The sequence below is a fragment of the Bos grunniens genome, chromosome 23 (genome assembly GCF_055505025.1).
Source record: "Bos grunniens cultivar Pamir isolate PY7600 chromosome 23, Bosgru_T2T1.0, whole genome shotgun sequence".
Lineage (NCBI taxonomy): Eukaryota > Metazoa > Chordata > Mammalia > Artiodactyla > Bovidae > Bos > Bos grunniens.
Window position 1 is genome coordinate 50843343 of NC_141187.1, and position 17786 is coordinate 50861128.

General features: G+C 51.6%; 1 protein-coding gene across 31 annotated transcripts in view; it reads right to left on the reverse strand.

The window, feature by feature from the left end:
* The window catches only part of FARS2 (phenylalanyl-tRNA synthetase 2, mitochondrial), a 310200-nt gene that overhangs the window by 105731 nt on the left and 186683 nt on the right, over window positions 1-17786 (reverse strand). For 28 of the 31 annotated variants that reach the window (XR_015152578.1, XR_015152577.1, XM_086370380.1 and 25 more), the window contains one exon: window positions 8409-8560. The exons of the other annotated variants lie outside the window; for them this stretch is intronic. Coding sequence is in view for 26 of the 28 variants with exons in the window: in XM_086370380.1 (XP_086226506.1) it covers window positions 8409-8560 (152 nt within the window). In the remaining 2 variants the exon portion in view is untranslated. The remainder of the gene's footprint in view (window positions 1-8408; window positions 8561-17786) is intronic. 31 annotated transcript variants of the gene reach the window in all.

The following is a 17786-nucleotide window of genomic DNA, read 5'->3' on the forward strand; positions in this document are numbered from 1 at the left end:
CAAAAAGTTTATTTGATTTTTCCCACAAGATGGTACAGGAACGTCCAAACGGACTTTCTGGCCAACCCAATACATCTTTTTCCTATGACCAACCTCATCCCTGGCCAACACGGTCGCCGCAGGCAAGATGGAAAATCCTTCATAAACTGCAAACGGGTGAACCAGCTCAGTGACTCCCCACGTGCTCGACGAGAAAGTCCACAATTTTATAAGGGAGTTCAGGGCCTTTGTGATGGGGCCCACCCCCAGCAGTCCCTCCCCCAGCCCCGTGCACCCTGCATGCTGGTAGGTCTGGACTCCTCTCCCACCTCTGTCTTCCAGTCTTTGGGCAAGCCACCCACTCTGCCCTGGCCCCGTCCATGTCTAAGTCCTGTTTGCCTTCAAGACTCCACTGAACCACGATCTGCAAAGTTGCTTGAGTATTTAAGGCAAAGGGAGATGCGGCCCATCTTTGAAACCACGGTGGTGCACCGCTCATCCAAGACCCTTGACGGCATGTGGACTGCAAACATCACCTGCACAGACCTGCTATCAGACGGTGAGCTGCTTGAGGACAGGCGCTCGTCTCTAAAAATCGCTCTGATATCTCTGGACCACGAGACTTACACACAGCGCAGTGGCTCCCCTGCGCCAAGTGTTCAGTGCAGGTTCCCTGGAATGAATACGTTGCACCTAGACAGCGTTCATTTTTAGCCACTCCAGCTCAGAGGAGAAGAACCACTTCAAACTTGCACTGAACAGAAACACCGAGCGCCCAAGGCGGCCGCAGCTCCTCTCCATGCTGCTTCACGTCCTCTGACCACGAGGCTGCTGGCTTCAGCCTGCTTCCTTTGCCTTCTTGCCCGCTTCCAGGGCCCAAAGCTTCTGGAACTCGTCTGGTCTCCAGTAATGGAAACACACGTCCAAGGACCTTACATACCGTGAGTTACATTGGCTTGTGGGGTCTGAGGAAGGACCGGGGAAAGGTCGGTGCAGCCGGGGCCCTGCACACGGTGGACCAGGATCCGCCCCGAAGGCTCTGCCTTCCGCCTCCCTTCTCGGCCGCTTCCTCCGCTGGCTCTCTGCCCTCTCTGCCCTCTCCACTGCAGGAAACATGGCCAGCGACGGTTCCTGGCAAGACCACTCGCAGCCCAAGCTCTCTCTAGTTTTCCACCCAAACCAGATGGAGAAGAGGCCCATCGGCCCAGCCTTGTGAGGTGCTCCTCTCTGGACCAGTCGGCCGGGTCCAAAGGCAGAGTCCCACTGGACCACTGCAGCAGCTGCCCCGTCGAGACAGTGTGCGGGGATGCAGGGGCTTCCGGGAAGGGGGGCCGGGGCTTCCGGGAAAGGGGGGCCGGGGCTTCCGGGAAAGGGAGGCCGGGGCTTCCGGGAAAGGGAGGCCGGGGCCCGCTTCAACTGTCACCCTGGGCAGGACGGTGCAGGGCATCATGGTTTGGGAGCTCCAGTCTCAAGAGATGGGAAGCTCCACCTTCCCTGAGCAGAGAGCTTTTCTCTTCACCTCACCTTCCTTCATAGACGTTCCTCGTTCCTCGCATTAAGGCAAACAGACAAACACATGAACCCGTCCTAATCTGACTCCTTGAATTTCTCTCCTGCCTTGTGGTCTCTCCTCTTCCAATCAGAAGAGGGGTTTCCTAGGTAACCGTGGATAATCTGCATACTTCTAACCCCCCTCCCCGCCCCGCCCCCCCCCCCCCCCCCCCAATCAGCTTCCTGATCCTGGGAGCTCAGAGTTTCAAAATATATTTTATACAGGATATGACCAACCTTCTTCACAAAACTCCCCCCACCCTCTTTCTTTCCTTCTTTTCTATCTGAACATTTGGTCCAAACCACACTATTTTTAAACCAGTGGTTTACTCACATCCCAACTTATTGCAACCTAATTCTTGTTTCTATATAGCAATCCGCACCACACTTTCCTCTCCTGTAAGAAAAGAAACTGTCGTTAACTGAGAGGTAAGGTTCTGGTCATTTAAGCAGAAAATGTTACCAACTGGGTGTGTTTTGGGTCTACATGGAAAGAGGTGTCAGTTATATCCTGAAAAAATATATAACATAGAGATTTTTTTTTCTTTATGGTGAATCAATTTCATCAAAATTTCTTAATTGAGTACTTTGTTCTAAAGGCCAAAGAGAGTAGAAAGTTCAAGGCCTACTGCTTGGCGCTGATTTACAGAGCAAGGGTGGGAAAATGTATAAACGTAAGGCAACGGAGCAGTTGCTAAAACAGAAGAACGTGCTAGAAATGCTGCTTCTACTATAACCACAGAATTTCAAAACTTGCACACTGGTTGCATTACTAGACAGATGATCCAGGAGAAATTACCATATTTAATGAACACTAGGATAAGAGATGGACTTCCCTGGTGGCTCAATGGTAAAGAATCAGCCTGCAATGTGGGAGACCTGGGCTCGATCCCTGGGTTGGGAAGATCCCTTGGAGGAGGGCATGGCAACCCACTCCAGTATTCTTGCCTGGAGGATCCCATGGACAGAGGAGCCTGGTACAGTTCACGGGGTCACAGAGAGTCAGACATGACAGTGAATACGCATAGCACAAGGTTTGTTCCAGTAAACCTTTGTGTACACATCTAGACCACAGCTGTCATCTCCGGTATAGATACTTCACCTGCCTAATTTCCAAGGTTAGGGTCCTTCCTCATCTTACTATTGCCACCTCCTTTCGGGAGCAGGTGAGGGCTAAGAACAGTGGCCACATCTCTCAAGCACAGACTCCAAGCACTTCTGTGAAGTGTTCTTTCTCCTCTGAGAAATATTACACACGAGACATCCTACAAAGCAGTTCTGGAGACGACGGGCATTCTGTGGGTTTTGTCCTTATCCCTGAATCGTGCATCATGGAAAAGACATCCGTGTAAAGGCAACTTAGGACTGACCCGGAATCCCCAGCCCTTGTTTGCTGTGTAACCGGCAGGGAAAAGACCAGGGCAGGGCATGGGGGAGGGTCTCTGCACGGCCGGTGGGGAGACTGGGCTCAGACAGAGGTGACAGCATGACGACACCCATGGGGTGGACCAGCTGTGCGCAAACCCTAACACGCAGGGCCCCACGGGGCTCCACAGCTCGACGGTGTGCTGGCCGGCGCCGCGGGGATGCGATGGCAGCCATGCCACGTTCAGTGGAGTGAGCTGGTTTGTGCACACGCACAAGACACCCTCTGGGGCTTCCAGAACACCCCGAGGGGGCTCTGCTGGAGACAGACGTGTGTGAGCAGGTGGGTGGAGACCCTGGGGACGGTGGGACGGAAGCCCCTTTGCTTGCATCCCCAGCGTCTGAGTCACAAGAGGCTCTGTGATGGGGACGCCCTCGCCTTCACAGCGCTGCCCTGGGGAGTCCTTGTCTCCTTCACGGGACTCTCAGGACATTCTACCTTGCTCTCTCCTCACTAGACCCTGATCAAATTCTTTCGATGAGAACACCGTTTCTGACTCCAAACTACACCTGAACGAATGATCACAGCGACGCTATGGACTACTAAAATGAAGCGAAACAGAGACAGAAACTCCCACAAAGACCGGCTGTTACCACTGGGTTTTCTAACTCCCCCATTCCCCGTGTCCCCCTACGCCTTGCATCTCAGATTCTGCCCCATTCTGGACTCAGAACCAGACTCCACCTCTGAGAGGCAGACCCGCAGAAGCCCTGGGCCAGTAGTGCTCAGCAGAACACGCAGACTGTCCTGCAAGGATTCTGCCCCAATATCCGGGGCTCCCACCCCAGGAGCGGCCTCCATGCTCCCCCAGGCCAGCCTGAGCTGGGCTCCCCTCCACACTTGCCTGGATGGCTGTCCCAAAGCCCAGATCCTCTGTGACCGCTGGTCTGCCCTGCTGCACGCCTCCACCTGCTCCTGACTGCTGGGCCCGCTATCAACACCCCAAAGGCAGACACCCAAACGGTGGGACCACTGGGCCCACCTGTGCCCATCACCAGTCCTTCCCCATGGAGGGGCTCTTCCTCCCGGGTGTGGCTGCCCCCTGCCTTTTTTGGTGCATCCTCTTGACTGCTGCTGGAGCCTCAGATTGACCAAGTTGAGGAAAACAAGTCGCCAGGAGACGCTGGAGTCAGCTGCCTGGAACCGCCCAAGCCGGCAGGTCTCGGCCCAGCCCAGGGTGACACTGGAGGCCAGAGGCGCTGGGGGCACGAGAGGCTTGATGGTTTTTCAGGAGGCCAGCCAGGTGAGGCCCGAGTCTGCAGGGCGTCTCTTCTGCTCAGAAATGTGAAGTTGACTCAAAAAGGTCTCACCAGTGTATCGCGGAGACTTCCTTACAAATACAGACCCATCCTTAGAGACTCAGCTCCCAACTCTGTAGTGAGGGTAAGGGTGTGGTGATGCTCTGTACAGTTCTGAGGCAGCATTTGGATTCATGCACCTCCTGGTCGCCAGGACAACATCACCGACTCTGAGGACTGTGGCACACGGGCCCGAGTCTCTGTGGGGTATGAAAAGTGAGTTGACAGACAAGGGGACTGGCGGTGGGGGGCAGGGGAGGGCCGACTCCCACCGCGGGCCCTGGGCGTTCATCTGGGTGGCAGCCAGTGGAAAGAAGTGACCTTGTGAACTGAGATAACAACTTTAAAGACCCAGCGATGGAAAGCCTTTCTCATAACTGCCCCCCAAGACGGGAGAGGGGAGTTCTGCTCCTCATTCCACACCTGCAAGCAAGACAGAGACCTCCTGTCCCCACACACGCTGCCTGGGGAGCGTGTCTTAACTGGCGTCCCTCTGATCGCTACTGTGGGGGTGAGACAAGGCACCACAAAGGGGTGTGAGGCACCCTTACCTGCGTCTTGGAAAGAGGGCGCTCAGTCCCCACGCTTACAAAAAGGCACACAAGGTGCCAAGCACAGACGCTGCTGGAGAACTCCCTGAAAAGTGCCAACGGCAAGTTCCAAAGGAGAGAGGGGCTTCCTGGTTAGTTTCCACAAGGGCGTGGGGTGGTGTGGCAGGCGGCTGGGGATGGGACACCACGGGATGGGATGCCGCTGGCCCAGCGCCTGACCCCTGGCCCCACCTCCCCGGCGTCCAGGAGGCACTCGGGTCCCTTCCTGCTCTGTGCATGGCTGCTCCTCTGGGGTCAGGTCAGCCTGCAGGGGACCCCCAAGAATCCTTCCGCAAACGGCGAGGTCCTGGGGGGCACGTCGGAAGAGGGGGGTTCGGGGACTGAACTAACTGTGTTCTATAGTGTCTCCCGCTGGGGGCCAACGGGGCCTCTCTGTGATGGCGACAGAATACACCCCTCCCTGGCTGCTTTAAAAAGAAGGCTTGGGGACGGAGGGGAGAGAAGGGATGGGGGAAAAGAAATACCAGGCTAAAAATAATTTTCTTTGAACTGCTTTCCGGGCTGTCTGAACCACAACAATAGACGTTCTTATACTCATGCCACCAGCCTTGCGATAAAAACGAGGGAAGGGCGAGCAGCCAGCAGAGTTCCAAGGCCGTCTCATTGGCACTGTGCGCTATTTCAAGGGGACACATCTTCTGACGCGCTCTCCAAGATTAGCTGGAGCGGGCTTCTCACTGCCGGCCCATCTTTAAGTTCCGGTAACTGAGCTTACTCGGCTCCGTCTCTAGAAAGACGACCAGAGAGGTCAGCCCCCCGCTGGCACTGCGCGCAGCATCGCCTCAGCATACAGCCCGGAGACCAGCCTGTGGACAGTGGAGCCCGGCCTGCCAGCATCCACACCACTGGATGGAGTACTTGTGTGTTTTTTTTCTTTCTGATAGAAAATTTACTCCTCATGTTGCGGGAGGACCAGGCTCCATTTCAGAGCGACATGCTGTGTGAACTCTCATTGTCTTCTTTCTAGAATCGGCTTCACCATCTGGACCGACCGCCAAACCCGAGCGGACTAGCTCTATTGAGGTTGTCCTCTGTCTTAGGAAACAAGATGGGTTGACTGTGGAAGTTACTGGTTGATACTCGACCACCTAGCAATTATTTTAGAACGTGGCGGTTTTCAAAGCATGTCACACAGACGGACTAACCTTGTGTTTGTGGCAACCGCTGCAAGACAGTATCCGAGCTCTCAAGTGGGCAGAGGAGGAGCCTGCGGCCCGGCGGCCCAGGACCAGGGATTAGGATGCAGGGAGGCGGGAATCAGGGCGCCTGAGTCCCAGCTCTTTCCGCCAGACCACACGGCCTCGGCTTCCAACGCCATAAACCACCTCCGGTCATGGAGTAAAAGCCCCTCGAGGGAGGGAGGGAGGGTGGATAGGCACCCACCAGCCATAAGGCCGTGAGCCTCCCCCCACCCCTGAGAACACTGAGAGCGGGCGAAGGGAGGTACGGGGCCCTGGGCCCCGTGGAGCCTGCGTCAGGGGGCCTGCAGGTGAAGACTAGGATGCGACTGAGCCAGCGGCCAGGGGCAAGCTGGGAGTCCCGCAGGTGGAGGCGGCCGGGGAGGGGGAGGGGAGGGAGGACCGGGAGGAGGACGGCAGTGTCCCCTTGCAGGTTCCGAAACCGTGCAGTGAGCCCCTCTGCTGAGGATGCTCTTGCTTGGAAGGGGGAGCTGGTCGGTTTAGGGCGGCCCCCCGACTAAACCAACGACAGGTTCTTGAACCAACGGCGGCTGGTCCACAGCCTGCTCAGACCCCAGGAAGCGGCCTGGCGCGCAGGGCTCCGCCCAGCATGTGGGGTGACGGTTCGCTCAGTGAGCCTGCCTCCCCCCAGAACTGGTGCTGGTATAAGAGAGAGGACAGGCTGGAAGAGCCTTGGGCTGAGGCAGCGGGGCAGAGAGTGACTGTGTGTTTAACTGTGGGAGGCGCTGAGATGCGGAGGGTCTCTGGCCTCAGACCTGCGTTGGTTTGAGTAGCCTTCAGCCCTGACTCAGGCGCACCCTAAATAAATCCGTTTGTCCTGAAGAGTCACCATGAGCGACTACTCTGTCCTGACGACAAAGCAGCCTAACAACCCAGAGGTGTTTTTACAGAAGCTGAAGGTCTCCACCAAAGGGTGCTGACTCGCATTAATCAGGACTGGGGGGCGTGTCACTCACAAGATGTCAAAGGGAGCCCCTAGCTCAGCCCTCAACCTCGTGCAAAGAGCGGGTTCCAAAAACCCAACGCATTCAAATATGAGGGACAAGAAGCAATCACATGCACACCACCAATGCACCAACTAAAATACAGGGAAGGAAAAAAAAAGGGAAATGGCAGAAAAACTTACTGACGGGAAGTCAAAGAAAAATGCTGCCATTGGGTCACATGAAATTTCTGGCCAAGTATTTTGCAGTGAATTTTAAAAACCAAATGAAGCAATTTATTTAAGAAGGAAAAATCACAAAGCAGAAATGACTCCGGGAAGAGACAGGAAGAAAACAGGGAGAACTGAAATATGAGCTTGAAAAAGTCAGAAAAGGTGGGTGTGGGACAGAATATCTGAATGTGGGCAAGAAGAGGCCACAGAAGACGGAGGGGGGGGAGGTAACAGTGGGGGGAGCACCCAAGACCAAGTGGAGAGAGAGGTTTTTCAAACATCAGAGGGAAAAATAGCAGCCTGAGGCGTCGGACAAAGGAGGGCTGGAGGGCATGTGTGGATCCCCAAGGGCAGGATCAGGAGAGAGCCTTGTTGATACGATTCAAGAAAACTTTCCTGAGACCCAGGAGGCAGCAAACCTTGATTAGAGAGAGACAAGGGTTCACATAGTAGCAAGAGCAGGTTACAACCGAGAGGGATCCTGACACAGTTATTAAACTTTGAAGACAAAAAATTCTTTAGGAAGAAAAGAAAAAAAGATCAAGCCTGGCCTCAAATTCCTTAAATCAACTTCAACTTGAGAAGACAGCTGAGGAACATTTACGAGACCCTGCTCCCCCCAAACACGGGCGAGCCGAGGACCTGACATCCACCCAAGCTGCCAGGTGAGTACCGACATAGATGGAGACACGGTGCTGAGCGTGCAGGCGCTCAGGGAACACCGCCTCCCGCAGTGCTTGAGCACACTTCCAGACGCACACGGAACTCCTAGGGCGCAGTACGGGTCTTGGTGTGTGGTATGTGCTTAATAAACGTTCACCGAGAGACCAACAAAACAGCTTTCCCGCCACAAACTGCTCTGTCGGCTCCATTTCCTCAGCACCCAGAATGTGAGAGGGTAAGAAATTGCTTCCCAAAACAACACCGGAAAACTCCAAGATCTTTAAAATCTTCTATTTCATATCCTTTGTTTACTAAGGCAGGAAAGATGAAAACGGCATCTTGAAAGATTTTCAGAAAGTACTGATATAAAAGAGTTTTCTGATATGCTTAAGGTTCGCTATAAATTCAGATCACATTTGTCTCTTACATACTACATTGCAGCAAAACTCTATTACATACTCCCACATGCCATTTGTCACAGAGAACAAAAAAGGGTAAGTCAGAGAGCGTTTTTTTTTTACTTACTTTGGATGTTCAAACTTGTCTATAAGATCAACTTTTTCCACCAGGTCTCCTCCAATTGTTCGGACTAAGTCATAGAAATCGTTCTCTGTGTAATTCTCGCGAGGTAGCCAGAAGGAGATGTCGTTGATCACAGCAGGGTATTTGCTGAGAGGCTAACGAAATGAGAGAAGAAAAGACAGACTGATTTGTTGGTTGGATGTCAATGTTTGAGTGTTTTCAGGGCAACTTTCACTTGGGCTAGTTAGAAAATGCTGGCAAGACATTGCTTCAGCACTTAAATGTTCAGGAACAAAACGAACTTAAAAGATAAGTCAGTATCCAAAATTAGCAAATGCGACTGTGAATATCCTTATCACATTCATGTGTAACGTTACCATATATTATATTTGTATTGCCATTAATGTGCAATTTATGAATGTATGAATACAAGTATGAATACATCATACTTCATTTTTTTTTTCATTTGAAAACTAGAGGAGAAAAGTTCACATCTAATTAACAAGCAATTCATTAACTTCCTGTGATACTTTCAGGAAGCCATTTTAATAGAGAAATAAGTAAGTGCCTGTCAGAATTGATATTTCAATTAGTAATGTCATTATTTGTTAGTATTTCTAATTATTAAGGGAATACTTCTAATTGTTAATTATGTGGGGAGTTATTTTTCAAATTATGCTTCTAAGGATGTGATAGACACAAATGTAGCCATTCCTCCATTTTATCCCCCTCTTTTCCCAGTTTATTAGGGGTCAATAACTAGTTCATAATATTGGATACAAATTTAAAATTAGGTATTTTTAGAAGTTATCACATTTGTTTACACAGGTTAAATACATACATCACAAATACATATCTATATATTACTCATATGTATACACACATACACATAGATAGTCGTGATGGAAGTCTGTTAAGTTACTTCCACAATAAAAAATGTCTCCTTAAATGCTTCATTATATACCTATGAAATCTATACAACTAAGGAAATATCTACTAAAGCTATAAATTTGTTAGAAGAACAAGTTTATACATCAATTTACACTAAGCCTGATATCACTATAAACCCACTGATGAATCACTGATTTGAAAAAGTATACAACTTTTTAAACAGAAAAACCTCTGAAGAACCAAGTACTCAAACATAAATGATCTCAACTTGCAATATCAACAAAGCTGTCAAACAAAAGCATTGGTTCGGAACACACATTTCAAACCAACATAATAAAGCTACCATCCAGGTGCTCCTGACAAAGTACCACTGCTCCTGAAAAACATCCTGTTTTTTTCAGAGCTGAGATGCTGTGATAAACAATCTGCAGTTTACGATAACAATGTGAGATGAAGTAGGTGGCTGGTTACACAGTGCTTTTCCTTTGAATGGTACCCTTCTGCCACTTCTAAGGAACATGGGAATTTAGGGGAATTAGTTAAGAGGCAGAGGTTGTCAGGAATAAGCGTGAAATCTCTTCCGCGACAGACATGGGAGGAGGCACTGGCTTCAGGAGTCCAAGAACAACAGTCAACATGACAACAGCCAGAATGTAAGACACTACAAAATTTAGGGTTTATATTACCGTAAATACAGGTGTTAAACCACGGAGGAAAACCCAGACCCTTGTATTGCAAACCTAGTTCACGCTAACAAGAGGTAGCAAGTTTAAAGCAGCGACGGCAGGTGCCTTGCGAGCTTGGCAAGTGTAGAACCTGAGGCTTTCACAGCTCCTGACGGCTGACCCTCTCTCTTGCCTCTCTTCCTGCAAATGAACATCTTTTCTTTTCCCTCCAGGAAAGCGTGTGGGAGGCAGACTTCAGAACTGACCTGGCTGAGACACACCCACGCAGACCATCTGATGAGGCTGAGACTGCAGGGTCACTGTGTCTCCGCCCAGCTGTGCCCTTTAGCAATGATGACACATCTGCCGTTGGGCAGAGCTGCTTCTGCACCAGGAATCTGTCTCTTCTTCCCGGCCGCGTAGAGGCTTTCTTCTTGAGCTTGGAGGTTCTAATGAGGCTGGGCCTGCGCTCGTCTTGGTTTATTCTGCTCAGGACTCAGCGTGCGCCTTCACCCAGATGCTTCATGTCTTCATCCATGTTGGAAAGTTCCAGCCACGACTCCTGTTTTTCTCTTTCACAACCCCACTGCTCCGCGTTGCGGGGCTTCTCAATCTACCTTCCGTTTCTCTTACCTGACTGATTGCAGGTTTTTAATCTTTAGGTATTTGTGCTCTGTGCTGGGTGTAATTCTTTAGTCACAGCCTCTGAGTTACTCATTCTCCTTTCAACTGACTTCTGGTCTCATCTGTTTCTCTCTCTCTTTTTTTTAATCTCTATTTCAGTGAATTTATTATTCATTTCTAATATTTCGAATTTCTTTTCCCCATAAGTATTTACACTTCATTTTTTGCCTTTTATTCAGAATTTCCTCTTCTTTGTCATGGTCTTGAAGAACTAAAAAGCCTCTTGAGGAAAGTGAAAGAGGAGAGTGAAAAAGTTGGCTTAAAGCCCAACATTCAGAAAACTAAGATCATGGCATCTGGTCTCATCACTTCATGGGAAATAGATGGGAAAACAGTGGAAACAGTGGCTGACTTTATTTTTGGGGGGCTCCATAATCACTGCAGATGGTGACCGCAGCCATGAAATTAAAAGACGCTTGCTCCTTGGAAGGAAAGCTATGACCAACTTAGACAGCATATTCAAAAGCAGAGACATTACTTTGTCAACAAAGGTCCATCTAGTCAAAGCTACAGTTTTTCCAGTAGTCATGTATGGATGTGAGAGCTGGACTACAAAGAAAGCTGAGCACTGAAGAATTGATGCTTTTGAACTGTGGTGTTGGAGAAGACTCTTGAGAGTCCCTTGGACTGCAAGGAGATAAAAGCAGTCCATCCTAAAGGAGATCAGTCCTGAGTGTTCATTGGAAGGACTGATGCTAAGGCTGAAACTCCAATATTTTGGCCACCTGATGCGAAGAGCTGAGTCATTTGAAAAGATCTGATGCTGGGACGGATTACGGGCAGGAGGAGAAGGGGACGACAGAGGATGAGATGGTTGGATGGCATCACCGACTCAATGGACATGAGTTTGGGTGGACTCCGGGAGTTGGTGATGGACAGGGAGGCCTGGCATGCTGCAATTCATGGGGTCGCAAAGAGTCGTACACAACTGCGTGACTGAACTGAACTGATCTCTTTGAGGACCCTGGGCGTGGGGGAGGGACCCCGGGGGGCTGGCGCCTCCACCGTCTCTGGAGGACAGCTGTGGAACCTCGAGGCGGCTTTGCTGAGCCTTGCAGCCGAGCGTCAGGCCTCAGTCTTGGCCCTGCTGGGTGTGTTCACGCGTCTGAGGAGACTGACCGCACAGCTTCCTCATCTCTCAGACGGAGATGCTGCCTACATGAGCAAACTGCAGTGAAGACACAAAGTGACACTCGCGAGGCACAGCCTTCATCGCTTTCTTGCCCAGCTCAGCAGACGCACACCTGTGACAGCTGTCCAAGACCCCGTTGCTAAAGGGACTGGGGTAGGGGAGGTGGTGGTGGTTTAGTCGCTCAGTCGTGTCTGACTCTTGCGATCCCGTGGACTGTAGCCCATCAGGCTCCTCTGTGCATGGGATTCTCCAGGCAAGGATGCTGGAGTGGGTTGCCGGTAGGGGAGGGGCTTGTCTAAAGAGGGAGATTTTGGTTTAACGGGGCTCCCCGGCCCTAGCTGGCCCTTTGCTCCAGGCTCGCCCCTGCCAATATGCAAAATATAAACATCTCCACGTACCTGCTAAGGTGAAAACCTCACAGGCGTCCTTCCCATCACCCACGGTGAAGCTGTAACTGTTCAGGAATGCTGTCTATTGAGGCCAGCTCACCCGTCCACAGTAATGCAGCCTGGTGCAGCGTGTTTTACTCAAGGAATTGGTTTCTGCACCAACACCTCCCTTGCGACTGGACCGCCCACCTGTCTCCTGGTGTTGCTCAAGGAGGGCACAGGTTACCTTCCCCACAGGGGAGGCCTTCTGCTCTAGCCAGCGGTTATTCGCTCAACCTCTGGCTTCTTCCCTTTAGGCAAAGCTAGTGTGATTTTTTTTTCCGTTTAAAGATTATTGTGACAGTCGTTCTAACAGGGATGGGCCGCTTTCCCGTCAGCTTGCCACAGTTCTGGAATCGCCCCAGTGACGTCCACTCAGCTTCTGGCCACGGCCATGTGTGGGCAAAGTTCACCCTGTGCGGTTCGCCTGGGCTCGGCATCTCCTCCGAGAACACAGCCCTGGCCCTCGGTCTTGATGGTGATCACGCTACCGATGTGCCGCCCGTGGGTGCCGTGCGCCAGGGAGGGCACTGGCGCTTTCCTCACTGACGGACGGTGCGCTCCCGTGGCGCGGCCACCTTTCCTGTTCGTGGCGTCCACGGGGACACTGTGGCTGACAGACGTTAGCTGCTGTGCTCCAGGCTGACGAGTCAGTGAGCGGCAGGGCCAAGGTCAAATGCAAGGCCAGGCTGCGCTCTTAACCGCCATGCTTTAAAGCCTCCATTTAAAACACAGGTTTCACAGGAAGCAGCTCAGCTCCTTAGTACTGTTTCCAGAAGCAGTCTGTTCAGCCCAATTAATAACTGTGTAAATAAGACCAAAGCTAACATGTATCCCTATGGCGCCGTCCATGACCTTTCCTTTTCAAATGACTCATTTAGCTTTTCGATTCATTATCTCGACTTACAAGCACTTCCAGTCTGTTTACTGTCTATGCGACTGTGATCTTATCTAAATGAACTTAAAAACCGGTCTTTCCTATAAAACAGTACGCATCACCAGTGACTTTCCTGTACATTCAAATCACAGCCCTGACTACAATTCCATCTACTTCAAATGACAGCCCTGACTTCAATTCCATCTACTCGATTTGTAATAAAAAACGGCTTCCTGAATTTGGCTGCCGGGTTTGGTGCTTGACAAGTTCAGGTTGTTCTCACTCAAGGCTCCGTGCTGCCTTGATGTTTACAGATTTCGTCGCTTTGTTCCAACAGTTTGTTTTTGATTCTGACTTAATTTCGCCAAGCGCCAGGAGTGCACTGTGCTGGTTGGAGGCAGGCCCGGCTCCCACTCGGGAACTCTTGTTCTGTGACTTCCCTGAGAAGCCACGTGAGATCCACCGAGTGCTAAGCATGCTTCCAACCATTAAGGAAGCCTCCCATGTTTGTTCTTATCTTTTGACAGAATTTCAGTTAGATACGAAGATTCGCAGGAAACAAAAACTTTCCACAAGGAAATCACACGGAACAATGCAGCCCTTCTGGCAAATGTGGATTGGATTAATCGAGCCTGTTTCTAAAGCATGGCCGCCAACTATCCACTGACGGCCTTAAGAGCAGAAACGGGGTCTGAGGTCTTTCTGAATCCTCTCTGATCTACTTTCAAGCTTAAGAATTCTTTATTTGGAACTTCCCTGGTGGCCCAGTGGTTAAGAATCCGCCTGCCAACGCAGGGGACGTGGGTTTTATCCCTGATCTGGGAAGATCCCACATGCCGTGGAGAACTAAGCTCGTGTGCCACAGCTATGAAGCCCCCAGGCCCTGCGAAGCCGCTGCAGTGAGAGGCAACTAGAGAGCAGTGTCCGCTCGCCACAGCGAGAGAGAGCCCTCACGCAGCAGCGAGGCCCAGTGCGGTCAAAACAAACAAACATGTAAAAATCTAAAAAATACATTCATTTAAAACAAATCAAACGCCGCCCAGCATTAGAAAACCAAGGACGGCTTCCGCCACCACGGGTAGGCAGGCGGGAGCACGGCACTGCACGCGGCCCGTGTTCTCTGTGGGACAGAGGGGACCCGGGTCGAGGTGTCAGGGCCCTGCCTGAACATGGTGGTTCTTAGCTTAAGAAACAAGGGGGCAAAGGAAGCCCCAGAAATCTCTGTTCAAGTGCAGTTTCGTCTGTGCTTCTGGTTAAAGCACTGCAGGGGGAGGGGCCTGCAGCCCAGACCACTCCCTCTGAGCATCGGGGGGCGGGGTGCTGAGACCAGTGCTGAAAATAAAGGGCATCTTTCAGGGGAGATGGAACATTTCTCAAACTGACTGTGCAGCTGGTCACACATCGTGAATGTACTAAAGCCCACCGAACTGCACAGGTTTAATGAGGAAATTGTATAGGATGCAGATTACATCTCCAGAAAATTGCTGTGAAGACAGTAAAAATCATTTTGAAGACAATAAATATATTGCTATGAATAAATAGATGCATCAAGAGAAGAAAGAAGGGTCTTTGGAACGGGAAACTTCTATCTCCCATTCAGTCTCTTTATTTCGTCTTCAGAACTTGTCAAAGACATCATTTCTTATGTTCACTTTTTTCCCTCTGGTTTTGGGGAGCAGGGGCTGCTCTGTCTTGACGCGTGGACTTCTCGTTGCCGGGGCTTCTCGTTCTGTGGAGCGCGGGCTTTGCTGCTCCGAGGCCCGTGGGATCTCTCCGGATCAGGGATTGAACCTGTGTCTCCTGCACTGACAGGCAGATTCTTTACCCCTGAGCCACCAGGGAAGACCGTAAACCCACTATTTTCAGGTTAAAAGACTGAGCCTTTCCAATGCCAGCATTACTTCTGAATGCTAGCTGGCCCTCTCAGAGAAGGTTTGCACGGTCATTTAAATCTTCCACTAAATTTCTCGGCTTATCTTCACAGTCTTACATCATCACTGTGTTTTAAGTGAGGTCACATACAGTTTAACAATGACGACTGTTTCCAGGTAACCATGTTCACCGGGGGATGGGTATTTCCCTTCATACACCTCAGATAAGTGAGTGGGGGCTACAGATTAAAAAAAGAAAAAGACATAATGGGAAACCAGGTGTGTTAACCCTCGCCCCACACTTAACCTGGAAACAGCTCTAAGCACCGCCTGGCTGGCCTGCTCCCAGCGCCGGCTCCGTCTCCCGTCACCGCCCGTCCTGCAGGTCCCCGTTCTTACAAGGCTGGATGCTGGGAGGGCCGGGAGCTGGGACTCGACCTGGCTCACACAGAGCTGGCCTACAAGCTACTCTCCACTGTTCAGAGGAGAGTGGGCAAAACGGACACGAACCTCCACCACTTGAGACGTCTGACTCCCAGCAGCTGCTGCTGCTAAGTCGCTTCAGTCGTGTCCGACTCTGTGCGACCCCATAGACGGCAGCCCACCAGGCTCCCCCGTCCCTGGGATTCTCCAGGCAAGAACACTGGAGTGGGTCTGACTCCCAGCGGCTGGTCCAAGCCTGGAGTGAAGATCGCACTTCAGGCCTTTTGCAGGGCGGACTCCCTTGGACCGCACCTCCTTCCGCCCCTCCTCTCCCGTCCTCTCCCCACACACGCAGGTGTTGGTATTTCTGCCTGATCCCGTAAGGCCAAAGAACCGGCCCGGGGCAGACCCCCACCCTGTGTCTGTGAAGCTTTTTCTCCATCGTATTTGACCATAGAAACGTCCAAGGGAGGTTCTTTGGGCAAAACCTCTGAAAACATTTATGGATTTGGTTTTTTCCAGAAAACAGCCTAATATTAACTCTTGACAGAAACAGATATGGAACAAAAAGCTAACTGTGAGGACCTAAATTTTTCAGAGAAAACCTGGCAGCTGCTCTGGGCCGGCGGGGGGGTGGGGGTGGGTTGGGGGGCTGGGAGAAGGGGATGGGATTGGGTGGGAAGACCCCAAGATACAAAAAAACTGGGGGGCTTCCTGGGGATCTATGGTGTTCTTATTCTTCCTACACAAACATTACTTTCCAAATATTAGATACAAAGAAAATGAAGGAAAAAATGGTCTCAATTTTTAGTCATTTACCCAGAGAAATTATGCTAAGAGGAAAACAAGGGCCACAGTTTGTGTGTCCGCATTTTAAAAGGAAATGGTTTCTTCTCTATTTAAAATAAAATTCCACCTGTTAGTATTAGATTCTATTTCAGTAACAGAAACAATGAGTTCGACTTCTCCACATTAGGGAGAAATGGGAAGCGTTATTTTCTTCCGCAACAAATCCATGCGAGTCGAACACTGTTTACAGCACAGTGCCCAGGGCAGGTGTAACGGAGGCCTTAGTTCCGGGTACGTGGACGGTGAATGTGGGTCCTGATGGAGGCGCCCCGTGCCCGACTCAGGTGCAAGCTGGCAGAAGGTGCACTGGGCTGGAGCCAGGGGAGAAGATGGCCAGTGTTGAGCAGCCGCCCTCTCTGGCTACTCATGTTGTGCAGCCACCCTCTCTGGCTACTCAGGCACAGAGAGGAAACATACCGAGCTCAGTTAACAACGAATTTCCCTCCCGAAAAGTGAACAGAATACTCCATACACTGGGTCTCCATGAAGGCAACTTTCGGGATTTCTTCCCTTCTCCCCAAACCATCCCGTGCTCGTCACCGCACAGGACACGAGGTTTTCCAGGCTCGTGCAGCCGTCCTCACCGTAGGGCCGGCTGTGCGGTGTGGCCCAGTCAGTGTGGACGGGGCGCAGGTAACACGCAGCGAGGGACGGCAGAGGTGGGTGTGGGCACGGTGCCCGCGGCTCCCCAGCCTCTAACCCACCCAGCAAGTCACACCTCGCCACGCTGGGCCCCCGAGCTGCTCCGAGCAGCCCGACTCCCACGTGAGCTGGGGCACCATCCGCCTCAGCCTCTGCAGATGCTGCTGTCCAACAGCAGGCACAGTCTCACCCCATCGAATTATTACGAAGACCAAATGGGATAATATATATTAAAAGTCCTTATAAACAACAGAACACTATAGAATGTAACATATGAGTAATTATCCCTTTTTGTTCTGTAAGTTTTAACAAAATTCATCAGACGAACAACCTGATAATGGTTACCACTGAGCCGGGCCCACCGCGCGCCAGGCACGGTCACCTCTTGCATCTTCGCACGAAGCCTAGGGGCCATCGCTTTGCTGGGACAGCCTGGCTCTGTCCCCGACTAGTTTTGGTGACTTGGCGGGGGGTTCCTTTAACTCCTGGTCCCCCATTTTCAAAAGCGATTCTTCCACCAACTGAGAGAAAGTCTAGAGGGACGGTTCCTGCCTGCTTAGTGCTGGGGGCGAAGGAGCAAGGTGACGGGGGTGTTCGATCAGCAGGCGACCTGCTGGGCAGGCGTCTCAGAGGCGGGCACGGGGCTGACTGCACGCTGGCCGCCTGCGTGTCCTGCACATCCCTGGCAGAGGACGGCCCAGGCCGTGACCCTGTACTGGCGGGGCGCGTGCTCTGGCCCGGGGGTTCTCACTGCAGGTGTCTGGGACTGGAGCCCCTCACCGACGGAATCTATGCCCCTGGGGGCACCGCCTCACAAGAGTCTCCTCTCAGAACTCGTGGGGGCTCCACAGAGCATCGGTGAACCACGCTCTAGTCTCAAGCACAAGGAACACGGGTCACACCCGTGTCATTCCACTGT